Here is an 18,777-nt window from a genome sequence, read left to right as displayed (position 1 = left end):
AAGATTCGCCAAAGCCAGGCTAAGACGCTTGATCTTTTTCATCACAGCTCCAAGCAGACCAATGCCTGTAGTCCAGTGGTGCTTAAACTTTTCGAGCCGCGCCCGCATTTGCAAAATTTTACAAACTTTTGTGGTGGGCAGGTCGCTATATATTAAGATACTCGGATTGTTTGGACATAGAACGCTTCGGAGTACAACTTCGCCGTTCACTGTCGTATGTATGAAGCCAAATAATGGTTGGTCATCATACATTCTCGTTTTTTCCCTCAGTTTGCAATACCTGATAAAGTCAAACTAATTTTTCAGTAAAACTAAACACGCAATAAACCTATGCTTCAATGTATTTTCGGCTTAAACGTTTACATGAGACGTAGAATTTCAATCAATTGTTTACTTCATCACTATTGAACGATGCCAAAATTATTTACCGTGTGTTAAAAATAAGCAACAATTACAGACTTCTTGGCTTGCCTAACGTTTCAAACAAAATGGAGAAGTACAAATGAATTTATGTAAATTTAAAAGCAGTTCATTTTTTAAAGTTATTATGCATGTGGACGTTTCCCCGGCCCTTGACCGCTGAAAAATAAAGTCGCTAAGGCGTTTGCGATTGCATTTTGTTTAAATCTCGTTTGTTTTCGTAAGCGTGGCCTGCTATTTAAGCCGTGAAAATCTTGATTTCGCTGTTTATTCTCCCTAAATCAGAAATTTCCCTCGACATATTCTTGTGTCGCTAAGACAATTAAATAATTACTTTTTTTGTTCTCGAATGGAACCATGACACCTCTGAGGAAAACGAGTTAGTTTTTATTATATAATCATCAGCGACGAGATGCTAAAGATAGAATAAAGTAGTGAACCTGCAACCAAATATTTCTTTATTGTAAAAGCGAGATTATAAAATACGGCACACCAGTAGTGCTCATAAAGGTAGAATTGGCAAGAATACAAATCAAAACAAAATGTAATCGAGCACTTTGCCACACATTTTTATGGTTGCGGATTACCGTGGTATTTTGGAGTAGTGGTGCTTTTATTTTTTCGACGCAATCGCAGATTTAATTTATCACAATTAAATATGAATAAAGCAACCATTTTAAATAAGTATATCGGTCATGGATTGATATTTTATTCAACAAGAAAACCGTTACATATCCGTTGACAAAGTCGGTTCTTATAACGACTGGCGTAGTCTCGAGGACTGACTCAGGATCCGTACCGCGGGGATTTCGAGCCGATGAATATGTATTATTCATCTACTGATATACTTTATATGTATTTTAATTATACTAAATTATATATACTTTCTGGGATATTATATATACCAGATCTTCCTAACGAAGACAACGAATTCGCATGAGTGCAATATATATCAAAACTAAATATAATCGGGCAGTTGATCACACTTCAATATGTCCGCGGATTGGCGCGGTATTTTAGATCGGTAATGAGTTTATTTTGACATGAGTTGCAGCAACCGCGAGTTACCTTGAACACGAATGAATTAAAATAGTGAGACATTTTAAATTTTTGTAGTTATTACGAGACAGAAAAATTTATTATACCACGAAAAAGCCGGTATTTTTAAACAAACGCGGAGACCATTTCAGGAGCCGTTACATGTAAATTTCCAATTCCATCTTGTGACCTCTCGCACCCCCCATGTGAGCATCTCGCGCCCCCCAGTTTAAGAGCCACTGCTCTAGTCGTACCCTTAATAGGGACAATGTCTGCGAGCTCTGCGGTAATTTCAAAATCATTATTATCGCCAAGTTGCCAACTGAGCCGTAACCTTGACGTCAGGGCTTTCGTCAAGCACCAAGGAATACGATAGTAATTTCCCGCCTTTGCAATTAAAGTTCCCGCTATAGAGTTCTCAAGCTTTTCGGCATGACCGAGTTATGGTCTTCTGTCTTGACAGGCTATTTTCGCAAACACCTCTTTTATTTCCGGACGTAAAACATTGGCAACCCAAACAATACACAATATTCATTCCTTAACGAATTCTCAATCTGAGAATGGCTTTGATTGTTTTGCGACAACGTCATATAGAGTAGTAAAAGACCAAGTGTGTAAGCGAATATGGCACATTTATTTATCGATATCTCCTCCCAGTTGGTTTCGATTCAAAAGGACACGAATGGCTCGTTCGAAAGGGCTGGCAGAGAGCGCATTTCAGGAAAATAAACGTTTGTATACATCTTTGTATACTACATCAGTCGAAAACTAGTTTCACTCCAATTTTTTTTATTCAATTCTGTAAAATACAGCGCGGGCCAGTCAAAATGCTTCCGCGGGCCACGGGTTGGACGACCCTGTCCTAGAGTGTGTAGGTAGATTAATTGGTCGCCCACAGTGTTGGTGACCACGTGAAGTATGAAATCGTGTTCCGCCACTGACATGTAAATTAATTTTTATTTTTCCCGCAAAATTGTACGTTCATTCACAGCTGTTATCGTCAACGAGATATAAAAAATAATGATAAAAAGAGTAAACCAGATACCCAAATATTTCCATCTGCCGAACAAGCAGTATTACCAAAAATTGCGTTTCAAGTTCTTCAAAAGGCGCTGGTGTACATATTTCTTGTCGGGTGTGATGCTTCTATATTTCTCATAAACTAATCCCGCCAACCTAAATTAAACGATATTATCATCAACGATAGCGTTTAAGGAAGAATTTGGACAGTTTATTTCTGGCTACTGCGGTTTAGCTTCAAGTTTCCATATTTCCGTTAGGAACGACGGTTAAGTTTCGGCTAAACACTGTAATCTATGATTCTTATTCGTGATACAAATATGACGTTTTTACAAATATATTGTTTTTAATTATTACGGTAATTAAAGCCTTATTGTAATTATAATATACTTGGGATACAATCACATTTTTGCTTTTGAGACTTTAAAATAGGTTTAATATACATCTGGTATCTCTAAATTTTGACACGCTTCGGTGACCGCTCTTATACTTATGGGTAAAACACGCTACAATATCAGCTCGTTTTTATCCTTTCCGCATGCAAATGATTTATTAGTATAGTTTAACTTTGTTCTTGATATGAACATTGCATGCAACGGTGTCGCCCATTTTCAGAGTGGGCCCCGTTTTATCCATTTACCTCTTACTCTCAGGTGGTAACAGTAGAGATCATCATCGGTCAATGGTGATTTTCACACTTCCGGGTGAAAATACTTCAATTTTTGAAAGCAAAAAACTAAAAAGACTGTTCAGACCCGATTTGAACGAGACATTGCTAATATTCTAAAGGTTTTCTAATGTCAATAAATTATAATACTCATACGCGAAGCGTACAACCGGTTCGTTATGTAATTACTTATCGATTTTAATCCGTAAGTATGTTGATAGGTATTTGTCTGTCTGTCTGTTAGATGCACGCGATATCTCACGAAAGCGAGATTGAATCTGCTCCAGATTTTGCATGTGCATTCATCATATGTCGTACCAGAAGCCTATTGGTTTTGGATGAATTATGTCGTATAATTAGCGAGTTATTAATTAATTAGTGATGGGACACAAGATGTCACTATGGAGTAAGAGCGCTGTTTTGGGGGATCCCCTAACTTTCGATCGATAAGTCTTCGGTCTCTGAACGATATTCTCGTTTTTTGTTGTTGTTGATCTTGGGGTTGTTGTGGAAATCGACTTTCTCCGCAACTAAAACTCCAACCTCTTTCTACTATTTAGCACTCAGAAATGGAAGAGATCGTAAGAAAGCTATTATTATTAACCTTTCATTGTTTTCAAATTCATTTAGGAGCCTAGTTTCTAGAATCCGACTGGATTTTAGAATCCAAAGGCACACCTCAGCGATTTCCAACGATGCATTTACAATACTGACAACGATGAATGGAAAATTTGACTTTATTAACATAAACTTACGATACGGAGAGGTTTTACAGCACACGTACATCGAAATGAAAATATGAAAATTAAATATTTAAGTTTTTCTCAACATCATCACCGACGTCTTCATCGTTTGGCTGGATTTCCATTGATGCCACATGATTCCAGCTTCTGCAGCCTTGGTATCACGCGGGCTTCTAAGATATTCTCCATTCAAATGTGAATGTTTGCAAGCACGAAACCACCATCCACCTCTTAAATATTTCGCACAATGGTCACTCCAAATATCCAGATCTTTGTCAGGAGCAGAGAATTGCATGTTGTTATGATCGTTCAGAGCATCGCCTGCCGTCCCCGAATATCCAGAAACAGTCAGTCTATAATTATCTTCTCTTCCACTTATTTTGAAAGTACTAGACAAGAAATAAGATTAGGGTATTATTTGTGATATTGACTTCGGTGTTCAGTCCATTTCAATCTCAAAGCAGAATTTTTCAAATTGTTTTGAATCTGTTTTAGTTTCTTTTTAAAAATTTTGTGTGTACTATCTGAATAGTACTAAATATTAAAAAAATAAATAATATTCATCACTCCCTATTTTATACAAATCTATATTTTGCATAAGCAACATTATTATTCCAGTCAGACAAATCAATCCTTGGTTCATAAGTTCCATCCTCGGTCAATTGATGAATCGTTTCAAGACCTGAAATGAAAAAAAAGATTGGATAACAAAATCTCGGCTATTTCCTGTTATGACATTTAATTAGCTTACAATAAATTGAGTGCCATTTATAGTGATAAGTAAAATATCTCGGATTCGATCTCAACCCGTGGCAATACGATGGCTGCCTAAATCGCTTCAGAAGTATGTGTACCAATATGAAGGTAACTAATTTTTGTTCGTCTATTTTACATCAAGTTGTGTAAAGGGACTGAAACCTATGAGCAAGAGGTATATACTTGCCTAACACAGACAGTCTCCGAACTTGTAATAGAACTAGAAAAAGGAAAATCAGAATAAAATAAATCTTAACCCTAACCTGTTACACATACTACGGGAGTACCCAATTATCGATATTATATTTTTCCATTTATTTGAAGAAGTCCAACTTTACTGAATAATATGCAATAACAATCAAAAAATGTACATTTATATCTGTTATTACCGAGCCAAAATTCTCCTGTTTTATTTCCGAATCCGTCATCATATTCTTCCCACACACGATGGAAACTTTCTGTGCCATCTACTCGACGTTGAAACACCTGATAAATAGTATAAATAATCAGCTGAACAAGATCATTTTTAACATTGGGATTACTGAAGACTCTATTGACTTGCACATCTCTTTCAGGTATATGCTTTGTATGGTGCTACAAATTTTTTTTTCAAAGCATCTAAGCATCAATCGGCTATTAGAATCTAAAACAAAGTTATTTAAGAATGCAAACACGGAGATTTCGTAATTTTATAAACTTGAACCATTCTTAGCTTTGCTAATTATCGCAATAGGGTGATTATTTTACAAGACTAAAGAAAGAAGAAATATTTCACCGTCCATTTTCCTCCGTCTGTGGTAAGATCGCAATAAACTTCGTATTTATTATTGTTGCGATAAATATCAAAAACTCCTCCACGGCCATCCCACAATTTTGCATCATTTTGCGACACCTCTTCACATCCCGAAATGCTCCGGCGTTGCCGTTCTAAAGCCAAAGAGACATCGGGAGAGATATTTTGATATTTGAACGATTAAAATAAGTTCCACAATATATATTATTCAACTTAAAATAGCAGCTGGAAAATGACAAATAAAACGACGGGACATTTTGTCTTATAGACGAAAACAAATATTTATAAAGAAAACAGTGCTGCTTCACAACTACATATTGTGTGTGAGTTCGCCTGTTTGAATCTCATGTGCCAAAATAATTTTGAATTGCTTTCATGTCATTACATGATGACCGGTTTTAGCATCATATTATCATATCTTGACTTTATTATTTTGCACAACAAATTACACGTTTTGCAAGTAGAAAATGAATCAAAAACCTTAAAAACAAAAGCAATAAAAATAGATTCAACATTATTGTTGAAATTACGGAAGTAGAACATAAAATACCTTTTATTATTTCATCTGTGACATTTTTCATCTCGTCATATCTTTCTTCGCTTTTCATTTTTTCTTCTTCAAGTAACCGTTCTAATCTTTCGATCTTCACGTTAATCCGGTTTTCAGTTTCTAAAAAAAAATACCAATAATACCACAGACCGGAAAAGCTTTATATTTAGATTACACTATTGAACACGATAAACTAGTATGATGTTATACAATTTGAAGATTTTATGAATCTATAATACGAGATATATATTTCCCATGTTTATAAATCGATATTATTTTAGGAATTAGATTTTCAGTTACCATACCTAAAGGAAGAGTTGATTTGATTTTAAACCGTATGGCGTTTCAGACAATTATTGACGACGACTCATGAAATAAAAACGCATAGCTTATGTGTTTTCAATTCGATTCGACGAAATGGTTTTGTCGGAATGTTAAGCAATAATGAGTAGGATTAGTCTACCAGCTCAAACTTCTATTCACATGGCTAAATAAATATATTTGTGTGATTTTGGAACGGTGACGCTTTAATCACCGAAACTATACGAAACGTTGATTTGTAGCAAATTCTCAACGAGACCAACTTATGGAAATAATGCAAAATTAGATTCATATTACGGACATATAAGTACCTTCTATTTTATTTTCAATGGTCTCTTCGATAGCAGTGTAGCTTACGGTACCAGGATCTCCAGGACTTCCCTTTTCACCCTTTGGGCCGGCTTTTCCAACTTTAGGTTGCTGCATTACATCATCAGAGTGTCCAATAGCTTCTGACCCTGTTATTTGATTCATGCAGAATCGATTCATCGCGTAAACTTGATAACAAAATCCATAAATAGAGCCTGGGTCCTGGCAATATGCGACGCCTAATAGACCAAATACCATTAGCAATTTTATGAAATACATTATATCCGATTTATAGTACTTGTATAATAACAAAATTGACTAAGATTAGACTAAAGTAATAGCAGAAAAACTACAAAATAGTAGAGAATTTGTGGTGTGCTGTGTTATGGTTCCCACTGTTTCATGCATGAATGACTGTGGGTTTCTGCCTCCTCTTTGGGAAGTGGGAAACTGCGTGCTTCTGTAAATACATTTTTATTATCTATAAACATCGTTTATTCTCGGAGTTCACGATACACCAGGATCTAGTTTTTTCCATGATCCTTTTCTAATATAGAGTGTGTTTTCTTCAAAGTAATTGTTCAATACCATTTTGAAGCGCTAATTTTTTGCTCGGTCTCTTTCGGCGTTTGTTTCTAGTTAATATTGTTTCCTTCTGCGAGGATGCACTGTATTTTACCGTATTTCTATTTGAATACTATTCCATTGTAACATATTACCATACTAAATTATTCTCCAAACTCAACAATAACTCGACAACAACACTCGATGGAAATGTGGAAAGTAGTGAGTTTTACGATAGAACCGCAACAAAAATACAGTACTTCTTCAAACAGATGTTTCAATTTTTGGCGACTTCACATTTGTGCAAGCAACAAGCAACTCAAAAACATTCAACTGAGTTGTACTCTCACGCAAATTATTTATGTATATATATATATGTGCTTGCGCTACTTGCTGTCTTGAGCAATTGAAGTGGAAAATTGTGTATGTTCATATTTCAAAAATACCATTCCGAGTGAAGAAAAAATAGATACGAATTTGTTTTTGATCAGTTTTTCCGAGCTCTATACCGATTCTTGGAAATCTTGACATTGACGACATGTATTCATATTTTCTATAATTCCGAAAACAAAGTCGAGGCCTATTCCAGTGACGCACACAGACTACTTGGAGTCAAAATGAAAATATATTTGGTGTGAGAAAGGAAATGATTATTGGTGGGAATGCCCGATTCCACATCAACTGACCTCTTAGGTCCGTAAAAATAAGAATGATATGCGAAAAAATGTTTGCGACAGTATGTCATGTCTAGTTTCAAACTGTTCGCTGCTAATTATACTTAAATTTGTTTTCTGGAACAAGCCAAATGTTAATGCCCGCCTATACTTCTTTGCAGTTTGACATTATACTATTGGTTCCCCGTGTTTGCCTCTTACCTTTACCATTCTTTACCATTTATCGCGGAAAAATGTTTTTTTTGCGAATTTAAATTTATATTTTTCATGAGTTTTTTCGTTCACCGCTTGCATAGGATGGACTTCGTATGCGAGACACGACTTGTTATTTGTCAAGCCTGTAGAAGAGTAGTTCTCAAAGTTTTTAAGCTGCGCGCCCTTCCAAAAAAAAGCCACACCTTAAAAATATCTAGCTAACAATATTATATGTCATATCCAAACAAAACACACGTTGAAAATAAGTTGATGGAACGTTAATATTGAGACAAATGAAAAGTTTTAAAATGAAAATATCCAAAATGAGTAATAAATATACAATTGTAAGTGAGATGAATCATCACAGCACACCCAAAAAGCCGGAGGAACCCAACCCAAAAAGCCGGAGGAACTATAGGTGTAAGGAGTCTATTTCTAAAGTACCCGGTAGTTTAACTTTACCAACCTTGGTGCAACCTCTACACTAAAATGCCAAAATTCGTTATATTTTAATTTATTGAGCAAGCATATGCCTACCATTCTTTCGTAACTTTTATGCCCACTTACTGTGGAGCGTATTGTATATATATATATATATATATACATATCAACGTTTTATGATTTATTAGAGCTTACCAACTTCTATTCAATTAATCACTTACAATTTTGTCTTTGGTCTAACCATTTTCCCCTCGCTTGTCGTTTGTCTTTTATGTAACTTATATACATTTATTCAAATATGCCTTTTTTATAAATTTATAGTTGAGTTGTTTTTCTTTTTTTCCCTCTATTTTATGATTTTAGTAAAGTTGCGTTTGCTGCGAATTTTTTCAATGATTCAAAATATGTTCATCATAACGACTATTGCATAGTCAATGTTTGTGGCAAATGTAGTTATTTTTTTACACTGAACCAGTAACAGCGCTTTGGGTGTCGCTGCTTGAAGACCTAATATGGTCCCTCGCGACTCCTGTCGCACAAATATCATTATTATTATATTTATTTATTGTACCAATTTTTTGTGCATTTGATGTTTTTGTGACGACGAATAAATGATTGATTGATTGATTGACACAGATCGCGAGATTGATAAATATTTGAATGTTCCTAGAATATTAACTAGAAATTTAACTAGAATAATTTTTTTATTATGCAAACATGAATTTCAACAGCTGTTAAAATTGGTAGTTGTAGGGCAATGTTCATACTTCTTGACGTTTTCAAAATAAGTCGTCATACAAATGAAGCTATTTATGCAAATTATTCTTCTATATATATTTTAAAATACTTCGTTTTGAATGTATGGAGATATATTAAATCAGCTAATCATGAGCTCATCTGAATGTTACTGTTTATACATACACTCCTGGTAGCCTACGCATTTATTCATATCTAGCCAACACTACACGTAGTGGAAAAAATACGCCAAAACACTGCACAATTTGTCCATTAACTGCAGCTTATAACGCCTCATCTAGTGGGTCTAAGGTAGAAAATATTGGGCACAGACATGACAGTTTTTGCTCATATCACACCTCTAAACAAATCGATCGTTTTGCGCTGTTTGCCGATCACGAGTGTTCCTTGGCCAAATATTTACGGTGTTCATGAAAATTGTTCTTAGTTGCGATGCTGCCACAATGTAACCTTTTTCTGACTTGTTGGTTAATTTCAGGTATTAAGATGATTGGCCCTTTGTTATGTTTATTATATTAAATTTGGATAGTAACCTTAACAAGCAGTTTTCAATAGTGTCATTCAGTCATATGTATGACATAAATTCACGAATGGGAATAACAATAGCAATGGATTATATATTTGGATGACGATACCAGTAGATTCTGAATCTGGAGTTCTTATTTTGCCATTTTTCGAATTACAATCACGCCAATAAACGCATCACTTTTGTTCTATTGTTGGAATTGTTTTTATCATTGCCTTACTATTTATTGATCGATTTCTACGCAATGCAAAACTTCTTAAATTTGTTGTGTAACAACGTTCCGTCTGGAATTAGGAAATGGGACCAATGGCAATCAAACCAGCAGTATTTGCAGTGTTAGGGCTGATAAACTGGCGAGAAGCAGTTACAAATATGGTTAATGTACAAGATCTTGCTATTTTTCGATATGTCAAGTGAGAAGTTGATGTCTAAACAGTTCAATATATTATGCAGCACCGCGTTAGCCATCATATCTCTTGAACTGTATGGATCTTCAGCGAGCAAAATAACGAGGACCTATTTATGAATTCGAACCGTAATCTTCTCTATTAGCATTGACGCGTGTATGATTAGTTACCCATTCCTTGCACTAATGCATGTTTAAAGCCGACATGATTGTATTTCTTTTTATTTGAGGTTTCATATTATGATATCGACCCATTTCAAAGTCTATAAATGAATGGACTGAGTTTTGGAACTTCTTAGATTACGAATTAATAAAATAGCAAAAATTATCATAAAAAAAATGTATTTTGAAATCAAATTTGTTTCTTGCAGTTTTCTCTTTGTTGCCTAGGGACTCAATAAATTGCGGAGACGCCAGATGCGCAATAGTCGAAAACAATAACAACAGCACCTATTGAAAGGTCTCAAATATTTGAGAATGACAATGTAAGTTTAGTAAAAATCACATAAATATATATTATTTAATACATAAAAAAATGACGAAGAAATATAATGTTCATTACAGGTGAGTTTTGCATCATCGGACTGATTGCAATTTCTTCACGGGACAAGCATAAAAGCGCAGAATGAGCTGAATGGAATCAGTAACGTGGTATGTTATGTTAAGTCTCATTTCATTGCTCAAATATTTCACGGTCTTCTAATTTATCATTTGTTTGAGAATATAATAACTTCAAATTCCTTCCCTATCATTATCTGCCCGAAATTCTCATTTTTGATATCTTTTTGATAGCCCAAGCAGCTGCGTCGTGATTTTGAAAGTAACAATATTCTGGTTTTAATTTCAGGACAACAAATACGCTGGCCTACCAACTATGACAGCTGAAAAGACTCATTCACTCGAGATATTTAAAATTAATCAGTCATATCAACCATGCATTGAAATAGCCTTCCTATTGAAATTAAACTTTGCCCAATGTCTTTTGTTTTCAGAACCTTCCTGGTACAGTTGTGGACGAAAAAGAATTAGTTGTTTCAAAGGTCATGGTAGGTAGTCGTATTTTTATTGAATTAAGTATTGAATATTTAAACGTTTTGCGATCTTTATTATTTTTTTATGAGTGAGTATTTACAGAATTCATATTCCATAGTACAAGAGTTACCCTTGTTTTAAAGGGGAAAGCAAAGCTCCGAAGGCCATTGACCGCAACCATCAAACGGAAGAAGCCTGCAACTAGACATTTTCCACCTGTTGCTTTCTGGACACCCATTACCCATTACAACAAGGCGATATTTACGAAATTAACCGGAATCTTCCTGATTTGAGAGAACACATTCAATTGTGTATTGAATCAAGAAGAAGGGTAAATAGAAGTTACTTACTATGCTAAATTTGAATTTTTTTGTATACAATTATTGCCCTTAAACTATTACTCGAAAGATTATAGATGGGAGAGTTTTAAGCTAGCAAAAAAGGGAAAATGAAAGTAATAGGTAGATGTATCAATTAAATAATGGACTAAGTTCATCCACAATTCGTCGACGAAACAATTTTCGGATTGTCAAATTTCAGCCATGAATTATATATATGTATTATAACATGCGTTTAGGTAAAATGTGTGCATTCTCTAAATTCAGGTTATACGCTAAAACTGTTGAAACTGCCGCCCATTGGAAGTAACATGAACCTTCAGGTGCGTTTAAAACCGCTCCGTCAACACGAAAACAAAATGCAAGCTTATCACCAGAGGTGTTTTGGACTCCTTTTGACATAAAGCGCAGAGACGTGCATAGAATTAATCGCAATCTACCCAGTTTTCAAGATTATGCTCAGGTTCGTCCGAAGTCTCAAAGAATTGACAAATACTTGCAGTTAATGTTTTAGAGAAAATCAAGAAAGACGAAGAACTGCATTTCGTTTTGATTCCAGAGCAAAAGGTTAGTGAGGCTCGATGGCAATGGCAAACGTAATTGACGAAGTTGTGAGACGTGGGTTCGATGAGTGTTACCATATTTTTGCTGTATTTATTAGAAGTTTTAGAAAATCGATCAATATTCATAAAACAGATAAAAATGAGGTCCGAAGCGTCATGGAGATGGTGATGGAGGAAATTTTTCAGGATGGTGACATCCGTGATATTTTGGAAAGTCCTATATATATCTAGGTGAGTATTTGAAAGAGAAATTAACGACTAGTTTCTGATTTAATTAATTCTACTTATCCTTTTTTTATTTTCCAGGTACCTATAGCAGAGATTTTGTTCTTTGGCTATGGAAACCACATTTGTTTTTATTATTTGTGTTTTATTTTTAAATGAAATGAATAAACACTAAAAAATTATTGAAGCATTGAAAAACTTAGTGATAATAGGATAATTACGGGAAGAGCAATAAAACGGCAAAGACAATGGCACTGAGATTCAACAACTATAAGCCCCATCACCAAAATTGAAGAAATTGTTTTGAGTCTGTAAAAAACTGTTTTTTTTTTTATCCAGCTTCGCTACAGCAGGAAATAAATAACAAATATATACAAATAAAAATATTTTAAATAGTGCAGACCAGTGGTTGTCAAAGTTTCTCAAAGCCGCGCCCCAAATGTAGAGATTGTCAAGTCACGCGCCCCACATCAAAAATAACTAGCTAACAATAAGCTACAAATAACAGGTAGTAAAACATGTTGAAAATACGTGGATGGAAAGTAAACAATAAAATAAATGAAAAATTTTAAAATGTAAATATTTAAAAGAAGGCGGACAAGATCAAATCTAACAAATATTTTGATTTTAATTAGCTCCACGCAAACTTAAAAAATTATCTACGCCCCCTTGTGGGGCGCGCCCCACCGTTAGAGAACCACTGCTGTAGAATATCGTACGATACTTAGTACGGTTCACTGATGACGTAGTACAAAGAATTCGTCAACGTGATTTTGCATTAAGTTAAAGGTAATTATGGCGTTCTGTATTCTAATTTCAAACCGTATGCTAGTTCTGTTGGGCATTGCATTTAGCAAACGCTGCAGTGGCAAAACAACAATACATGGGACAGTTTATTAAATCAAGTTTTTATTTATATTCAATCATTTTTGGTTTATGACATTTCACCAGTCGATTACAAGTTTTCATCATATGTAACTCATTCATGACTTTAATTGGACGGCTTTGTCATTGCAGGCATTCACTTCAAAAAAGCCTATGTGTGAGCATCCACCAATATGCAAGGGTCAACTTCATTTCAGGATGAAGCCAACTGGCGGAAACTAAATTGCCTAATGTTAAACGATTCCATGGACGTCCATTTTGTGCCTACACGGAACAATGAGGTCTTGTGGGAATTTGCCGTGTTGTTCTACCGAATCGAATGAGTCTGCTGTTATAGGAGCTAGAATGAAGCCGGGTATGGATTTCGAACGTGAAGCTAAAAGATATTTAAATGTACAACAAACTATATTTTGCGTTAAATTTGGCCATAAACACAACGTTGCACAATGTTTCATTAATTTTCAAGGACTTTATAGCGATACATCGATTTGACACTGTACAATGCCGACACAACAATCGAAAACTGTCATTCGGTCTTCTTGCACTTTTAGCTGAGCAATTGGGCATAATGTAGGGTGATCCTATTTCTAAACCATAAAAGGAGGACACATCGTTTGGTAGAACTACGATGTGACGACAATGGAATAATGCATTTTTTAGTTTATTATAAAAAATATTTACAGAAAAATCAATTTATTTGTCCTCAGAACATATTTGGCAGTTCATTTAATTTTCGTCAATGTTGCCGGGTTATGTTTTGCAATATCGTAAAACTGGCTGAAAGAAATGTAGTTAAAATTGTTAACTGAAATGAGCATACTACTGAAGTAATATTGTGAGGTCTTTATCAGTTCGCTGTAAAAGTCGCTGGGGCTGCAGCTTTTAAAATATACTGTTCATCTTTCATGTGCCTTGAGTTTACAGTAAAGATTGAATTGGATTGAAGTTGCTTTTCTACAAACTTGCATAAGTTCTGGAATTAGTCGAACAACTTGGGTTCATCAAACAAACATTTTTCTCAAGCAAGTACTCAACACACGGTTCTACATTTCTCGGGGTTTTGGATCAGATGTATCAAGTCTAAGCATATGAAATCCTCAAACAAAGTTGTCCATTTTTCGAGGTATTTTACGCAAGACTTGTACGAAAAAGTCACATTCGAGAGGAACATATCACATTCACGAAAATTGCACTCGTCTCTAAATCTGCGCAAATCAGATTTAATTTGGGTTTGTATGAACATGCGTTTCTTTCTTCAATCGTAAATTTGACAGAATTAAGACAAGCTTTGCTTTCAATAATGCCTTTTGAATGTTCAATATGCTTAATTGGTTCATTAAACACAGCAACAAAAGATTACAAATGTTTTCATAAACATTTTGAAGAACTTTGTGTTTGATAAGAACATTACATGCAACGGTGTCGTCCATTTACAGAGTAGGGACCCATTTTATCCATTTACCTCTTACTCTCAGGTGGTAACAGTAGAGATACTCATCGGCCAATGGTAATTTGAAGTCAGGCACAACGTCTGACACTCAAAAATAATTCAATTTTTGAAAGCCTCGAACACGCAATAAAAAGACTTTTTAGATTCGATTTGAACAAGACATCGCTTAAATATAAAGGTTTTCTGATAATAAATAATGATATATAATAAATAATAATATTCATACGCGAAGGGTACCAACGGGTCGTTATGCAAGTTTTCTGTTGTTGTTCATCTTGGGGTTGTTGTGAAAATCACCTTCCTCTGCAACAAAAAGACCAACTTCTTCCTAGTTTTTCAGCACTTAGAGATGGAAGAAGTCGTAAGTAAGCTATTTTTATTATTAACCTTCCATTTTTTTTAAAATTCTTTCCAAAGTCCAGTTTCTAGAGTCCGATTGGATTTTAAAATTCAAGGAAACATCTCAGAGCTTTCTAATACCACAGTACATTTGTAATACAGACAACCATGTAATGAAGGAAATTTGACTTTATTAACATAAACTTAAGCATGAAAAGGTTTTACAGCACACGTACATTTTAATGAATATTCAAATGTATATAATTGCTTATCCAACTTTAGTAGAATTTTATAGACCTATATTACGCCATAGTGTAAGCCTACTGTTTGCCCTGTATTCATTGATAAAAATCTTTTTCGCAGCATAGTTATTTTGTTTTATAGTTTTTGTTTTTAAATGCTATAATTTTCCTGTTTTTGTTTTTAGAATCAGGAAAATCGCCCAATTATTGAATAAATTTTAATATCTTTGTAGTTGGCTTTATGATCGATTTACCGCGAATACAGCAAGTAGGCTATAATAGTAAAACTAATATATAATGCTGATGGTAAAACCTATTAAATAACAACTTTAGCGGTAGATCGCATGATCCGAATTAAAATGTGAAAATTTAATATTCAAGTTTTTCTTAGCATCATCACCGACGTCTTCATTGTTTGGCCGGATCTCCATCGATACCACATGATTCCAGCTCCTGCGGCCTTGGTTGATCGCATGGTTCTAAGATATTCTCCATTCAAATGTGAATTCTCGCAAAGATGAAACCACCATCCACCTCTTAAATATTTTGCACAATGATCACCCCAAATATCCAAATCTTTGTCAGGAGCCGAAAATTGCATGTTGTTATGATTTCTTAAAGCATCTCCTGCTGTCCCAGAATATCCAGAAACAGTCAGTCTATATTTATCGTCTCTTCCACTTATTTTGAAAGCACTGGACAAGAAAAGGTTAGGATATTAATTGTGATATTGACTTTGGTGTCCAGTCTATTTCAATCCTAAAGCAGAATTTTTCTAATTATTTTAAACCTGTATTAGTTTCTTTCGAATAATTTTGTGTGTAATTGTTGAATAGTACTGGAAATAAAAAACATTGCATACTCAATATATTATACAAACCTATATTTTGCATAAGCAACATTATTATTCCAGTCGGACAAATCAATCCTTAGTTAAAAAGTTCCATCCTTGGTCAATTGATGAATCGTTTCAAGACCTGGAAGGAAAATATATTGATTAACAAAATCTCGGTATTTCGTGGTATTACGTTCAATTACCTTACAATGAATCGAATGTTATTCAAAGTGACAGGTAAAATATCTCGGTTTCGATCTCAACTCGTAGCAATGCGATGCCTGCCTAAACCATTATCGGTATAATATTCTACTATTTATTTGGGAAAAGGTTAACTTCACTAAACAATATGCATTATTAACAACCAGAAAATTTACATTTATATCTGTTATTACCGAGCCAAAATTCTTCTGTTTTACGTCCGAATCCTTCAGCATATTCTTCCCACCCACGATCAAAACTTTCTGTGCCATCTACTCGACGTTGAAACACCTGATAAATTGTATATAGTTAAAAGGATGATTTTATGAATTTATCGAACCATTTATTCCCATTAGCTTTTCAAATTACTGTCGCAAATAGGTGATTATTGAACTTCAACCATTCTTAGCTTATAGCTGAGTATCGCAAAAAGTGATTATTTTACAAAACTAAAGAAAGAAGAAATATTTCACCGTCCATTTTCCTCCATCTGTGGTAAGATCGCAATAAACTTCGTATTTATTATTGTTGCGATAAATATCAAAAACTCCTCCACGGCCATCCCATAATTTTGCATCATCTTGCGACACCTGTTCACATCCCGAAATGCTCCTCCGGTGTTGCCGTTCTTAAGCCAAAGAGACAGCGGGAAAGATGTTTCGATATTTAAATGAGTAAAATAAGTTCTATAATATCTATTTCAATTTAAAATGGCAGCTGGGAAATGACAAATAACACTACGGGGCATTTTGTCAGAAAACAGTGCTGCCTCATAACTACATATTGTGTGTTTTTTCGCCTGTTTGAATCTCATGTGCAAATAAAATTGTAAATTGCTTTCATGTCATAATGGCCAGTTTTAGCATCATATTATTATATCCTGTCTGTAATATTTTGCACAAAACAATACACGTCTTGCAAGTAGAAAATTAATCAAAATCCCAAGAAATTAAATCAGTAAAAATAGCTCGAACGGAATTGTTGAAACTAGTTAAGTAGAACATACAATACCTTTTGTTATTTCATCTGTAACATTTTTTATCTCGTCATATCTTTCTTCGTTTTCCATTTTTTCTTCTTCAAGTAACCGCTCCAATCTTTCAAGCTTCACGTTAATCCGATTTTCAGTTTCTAGAAAAATATATCAATAATAAAACAGACCGGAAAAGTTTTCAATTTAGATTACACCGATAAACTAGAATGATGTTATACTATAATATGAGATATATATTTCCCATGTTTATAAATCGATAGTATGTAGGGAATTACATTTTCAGTCACCATACCTAAAGGAAGAGTTGATTTGATTTTAAACTGTATGGCGTTTTAGGGAACAATAGATGGCAACTCATAAAATAAAACGCATAGTTTACGAGTATGTGTTTTCAATTCGATTCGACGAAATATAGTTTTTTTTTCGGAATGTTAAGCAATAATGAGTAGGATTAGTCTGCCAGCCTCATCTTCTATTCACATGGCTCAATAAATATATTTGTGTGATTTTGGAAAGGGCGAGGCTTCAATCAATGAAACTGTAAGAAACGTTGATTTGTAGTAAAGTCTCAATGAGACTACGGAGAGAATGCAAAATTAGATTCATATCACAGACATATACGTGCCTTCTATTTTCTTTTCGATGCTCTCTTCTATAGCAGTGTAGTTTACGGTACCAGGATCTCCAGTACTTCCCTTTTCACCCTTTGGGCCGGCTTTTCCAATTCTAGGCTGCTGTATGGCATCATCAGATTGTCCAACAGCTTGTGATCCTGTTATTTGATTCATGCAGAACCGATTCATCGCGTAAATTTGAGAACAAAATCCATAAACAGAACCGGGATCTTGGCAATATGCGACGCCTAGCAAACCAAATAATATTAGGAATTTTAAGAAATACATTATATCTGATTTAAAGTCCTTATATAATAAAAAAAATTGACTATGATTAGATACAAAAAAGTGAAAAATAGTAACTAATTTATGGTATACTGCGTTATGGTTCCCATTGTTTCGTGCGTGAATGACTATGGGTTTTCTGCCTCCCTCTCCTTCTGTTAATGCTTACGTCGACGACTGTATGCTTTCTGTAATACATTTTCATAATCTATAAATATCGTCTATTCTCCTAGTTCACAATACACCAGGATCTACTTTTTTCATGATTCTAATTCAATTTAGAGAGTGTTTTTTCAAAGAAATTGTGCAATACCGTTTTGGAGCGCTAATTTCTTAGCACTATCTCTTTCAGCGTTTGTCGCTTGAAGGTGTGACGTCCCAACTTGCATCTCCACAATCGGTGGGCTCAGGGTCTTTATTGAGGCGTAGTTTATATTTATATGCAATAATTATGTGTCCCCCTTGTTTCATATTTAGTTAATATTGGTTCATTCTGCGATGTTGCACTTTATTTTACCGTATTTCTATTTGACTGCTATTCCATTATAACAACCTTTTCCATTCTAAATTATTCTCCGAATTCAACAATAAAGAA

The 18,777-nt window shown here is 34.5% G+C and overlaps 2 protein-coding genes across 2 annotated transcripts; both read right to left on the bottom strand.

Annotated features, from left to right (window-relative positions):
- Positions 1 to 4,118: 4,118 nt before the first annotated feature.
- Positions 4,119 to 6,924, bottom strand: LOC120339296 (uncharacterized). The gene is made up of 5 exons (XM_078116472.1): positions 6,620 to 6,924; positions 5,988 to 6,107; positions 5,420 to 5,571; positions 5,034 to 5,130; positions 4,119 to 4,570 (listed from the first exon to the last, which is right to left on the bottom strand). The coding sequence occupies exons 1-5, from the start codon at positions 6,894 to 6,896 to the stop codon at positions 4,464 to 4,466; spliced, it is 753 nt and encodes a 250-aa protein (XP_077972598.1). The 5' UTR covers positions 6,897 to 6,924; the 3' UTR covers positions 4,119 to 4,463.
- An 8,267-nt stretch (positions 6,925 to 15,191) lies between these two features.
- LOC120339624 (uncharacterized) lies at positions 15,192 to 18,201 on the bottom strand. The gene is made up of 6 exons (XM_039407791.2): positions 17,909 to 18,201; positions 17,301 to 17,420; positions 16,763 to 16,917; positions 16,484 to 16,580; positions 16,134 to 16,230; positions 15,192 to 15,948 (listed from the first exon to the last, which is right to left on the bottom strand). Exons 1-5 carry the CDS (start codon positions 18,183 to 18,185, stop codon positions 16,187 to 16,189), a joined length of 693 nt encoding a protein of 230 aa, XP_039263725.2. The 5' UTR covers positions 18,186 to 18,201; the 3' UTR covers positions 15,192 to 15,948; positions 16,134 to 16,186.
- Between the last annotated feature and the right edge of the window lie 576 nt (positions 18,202 to 18,777).

The sequence above is a fragment of the Styela clava genome, chromosome 9 (assembly GCF_964204865.1).
Source record: "Styela clava chromosome 9, kaStyClav1.hap1.2, whole genome shotgun sequence".
NCBI lineage: Eukaryota > Metazoa > Chordata > Ascidiacea > Stolidobranchia > Styelidae > Styela > Styela clava.
Note: the sequence above shows the minus strand (reverse complement) of the source record. Positions and strands in the feature narration are given on the sequence as shown.

Excerpts from the sequence above, each read along its gene's own strand:
- LOC120339296 (XM_078116472.1), bottom strand. The coding sequence starts at position 6,896 with ATGTATTTCATAAAATTGCTAATGGTATTTGGTCTATTAGGCGTCGCA. Across the intron at positions 5,131-5,419 it reads CAGACGGAGGAAAATGGACG|GTGTTTCAACGTCGAGTAGA; the intron begins GTGAAATATTTC and ends ACTATTTATCAG. Across the intron at positions 4,571-5,033 it reads AACAGGAGAATTTTGGCTCG|GTCTTGAAACGATTCATCAA; the intron begins GTAATAACAGAT and ends TTTTCATTTCAG.
- LOC120339624 (XM_039407791.2), bottom strand. The coding sequence starts at position 18,185 with ATGTATTTCTTAAAATTCCTAATATTATTTGGTTTGCTAGGCGTCGCA. Across the intron at positions 16,581-16,762 it reads CAGATGGAGGAAAATGGACG|GTGTTTCAACGTCGAGTAGA; the intron begins GTGAAATATTTC and ends ACAATTTATCAG. Across the intron at positions 16,231-16,483 it reads AACAGAAGAATTTTGGCTCG|GTCTTGAAACGATTCATCAA; the intron begins GTAATAACAGAT and ends TTTTCCTTCCAG.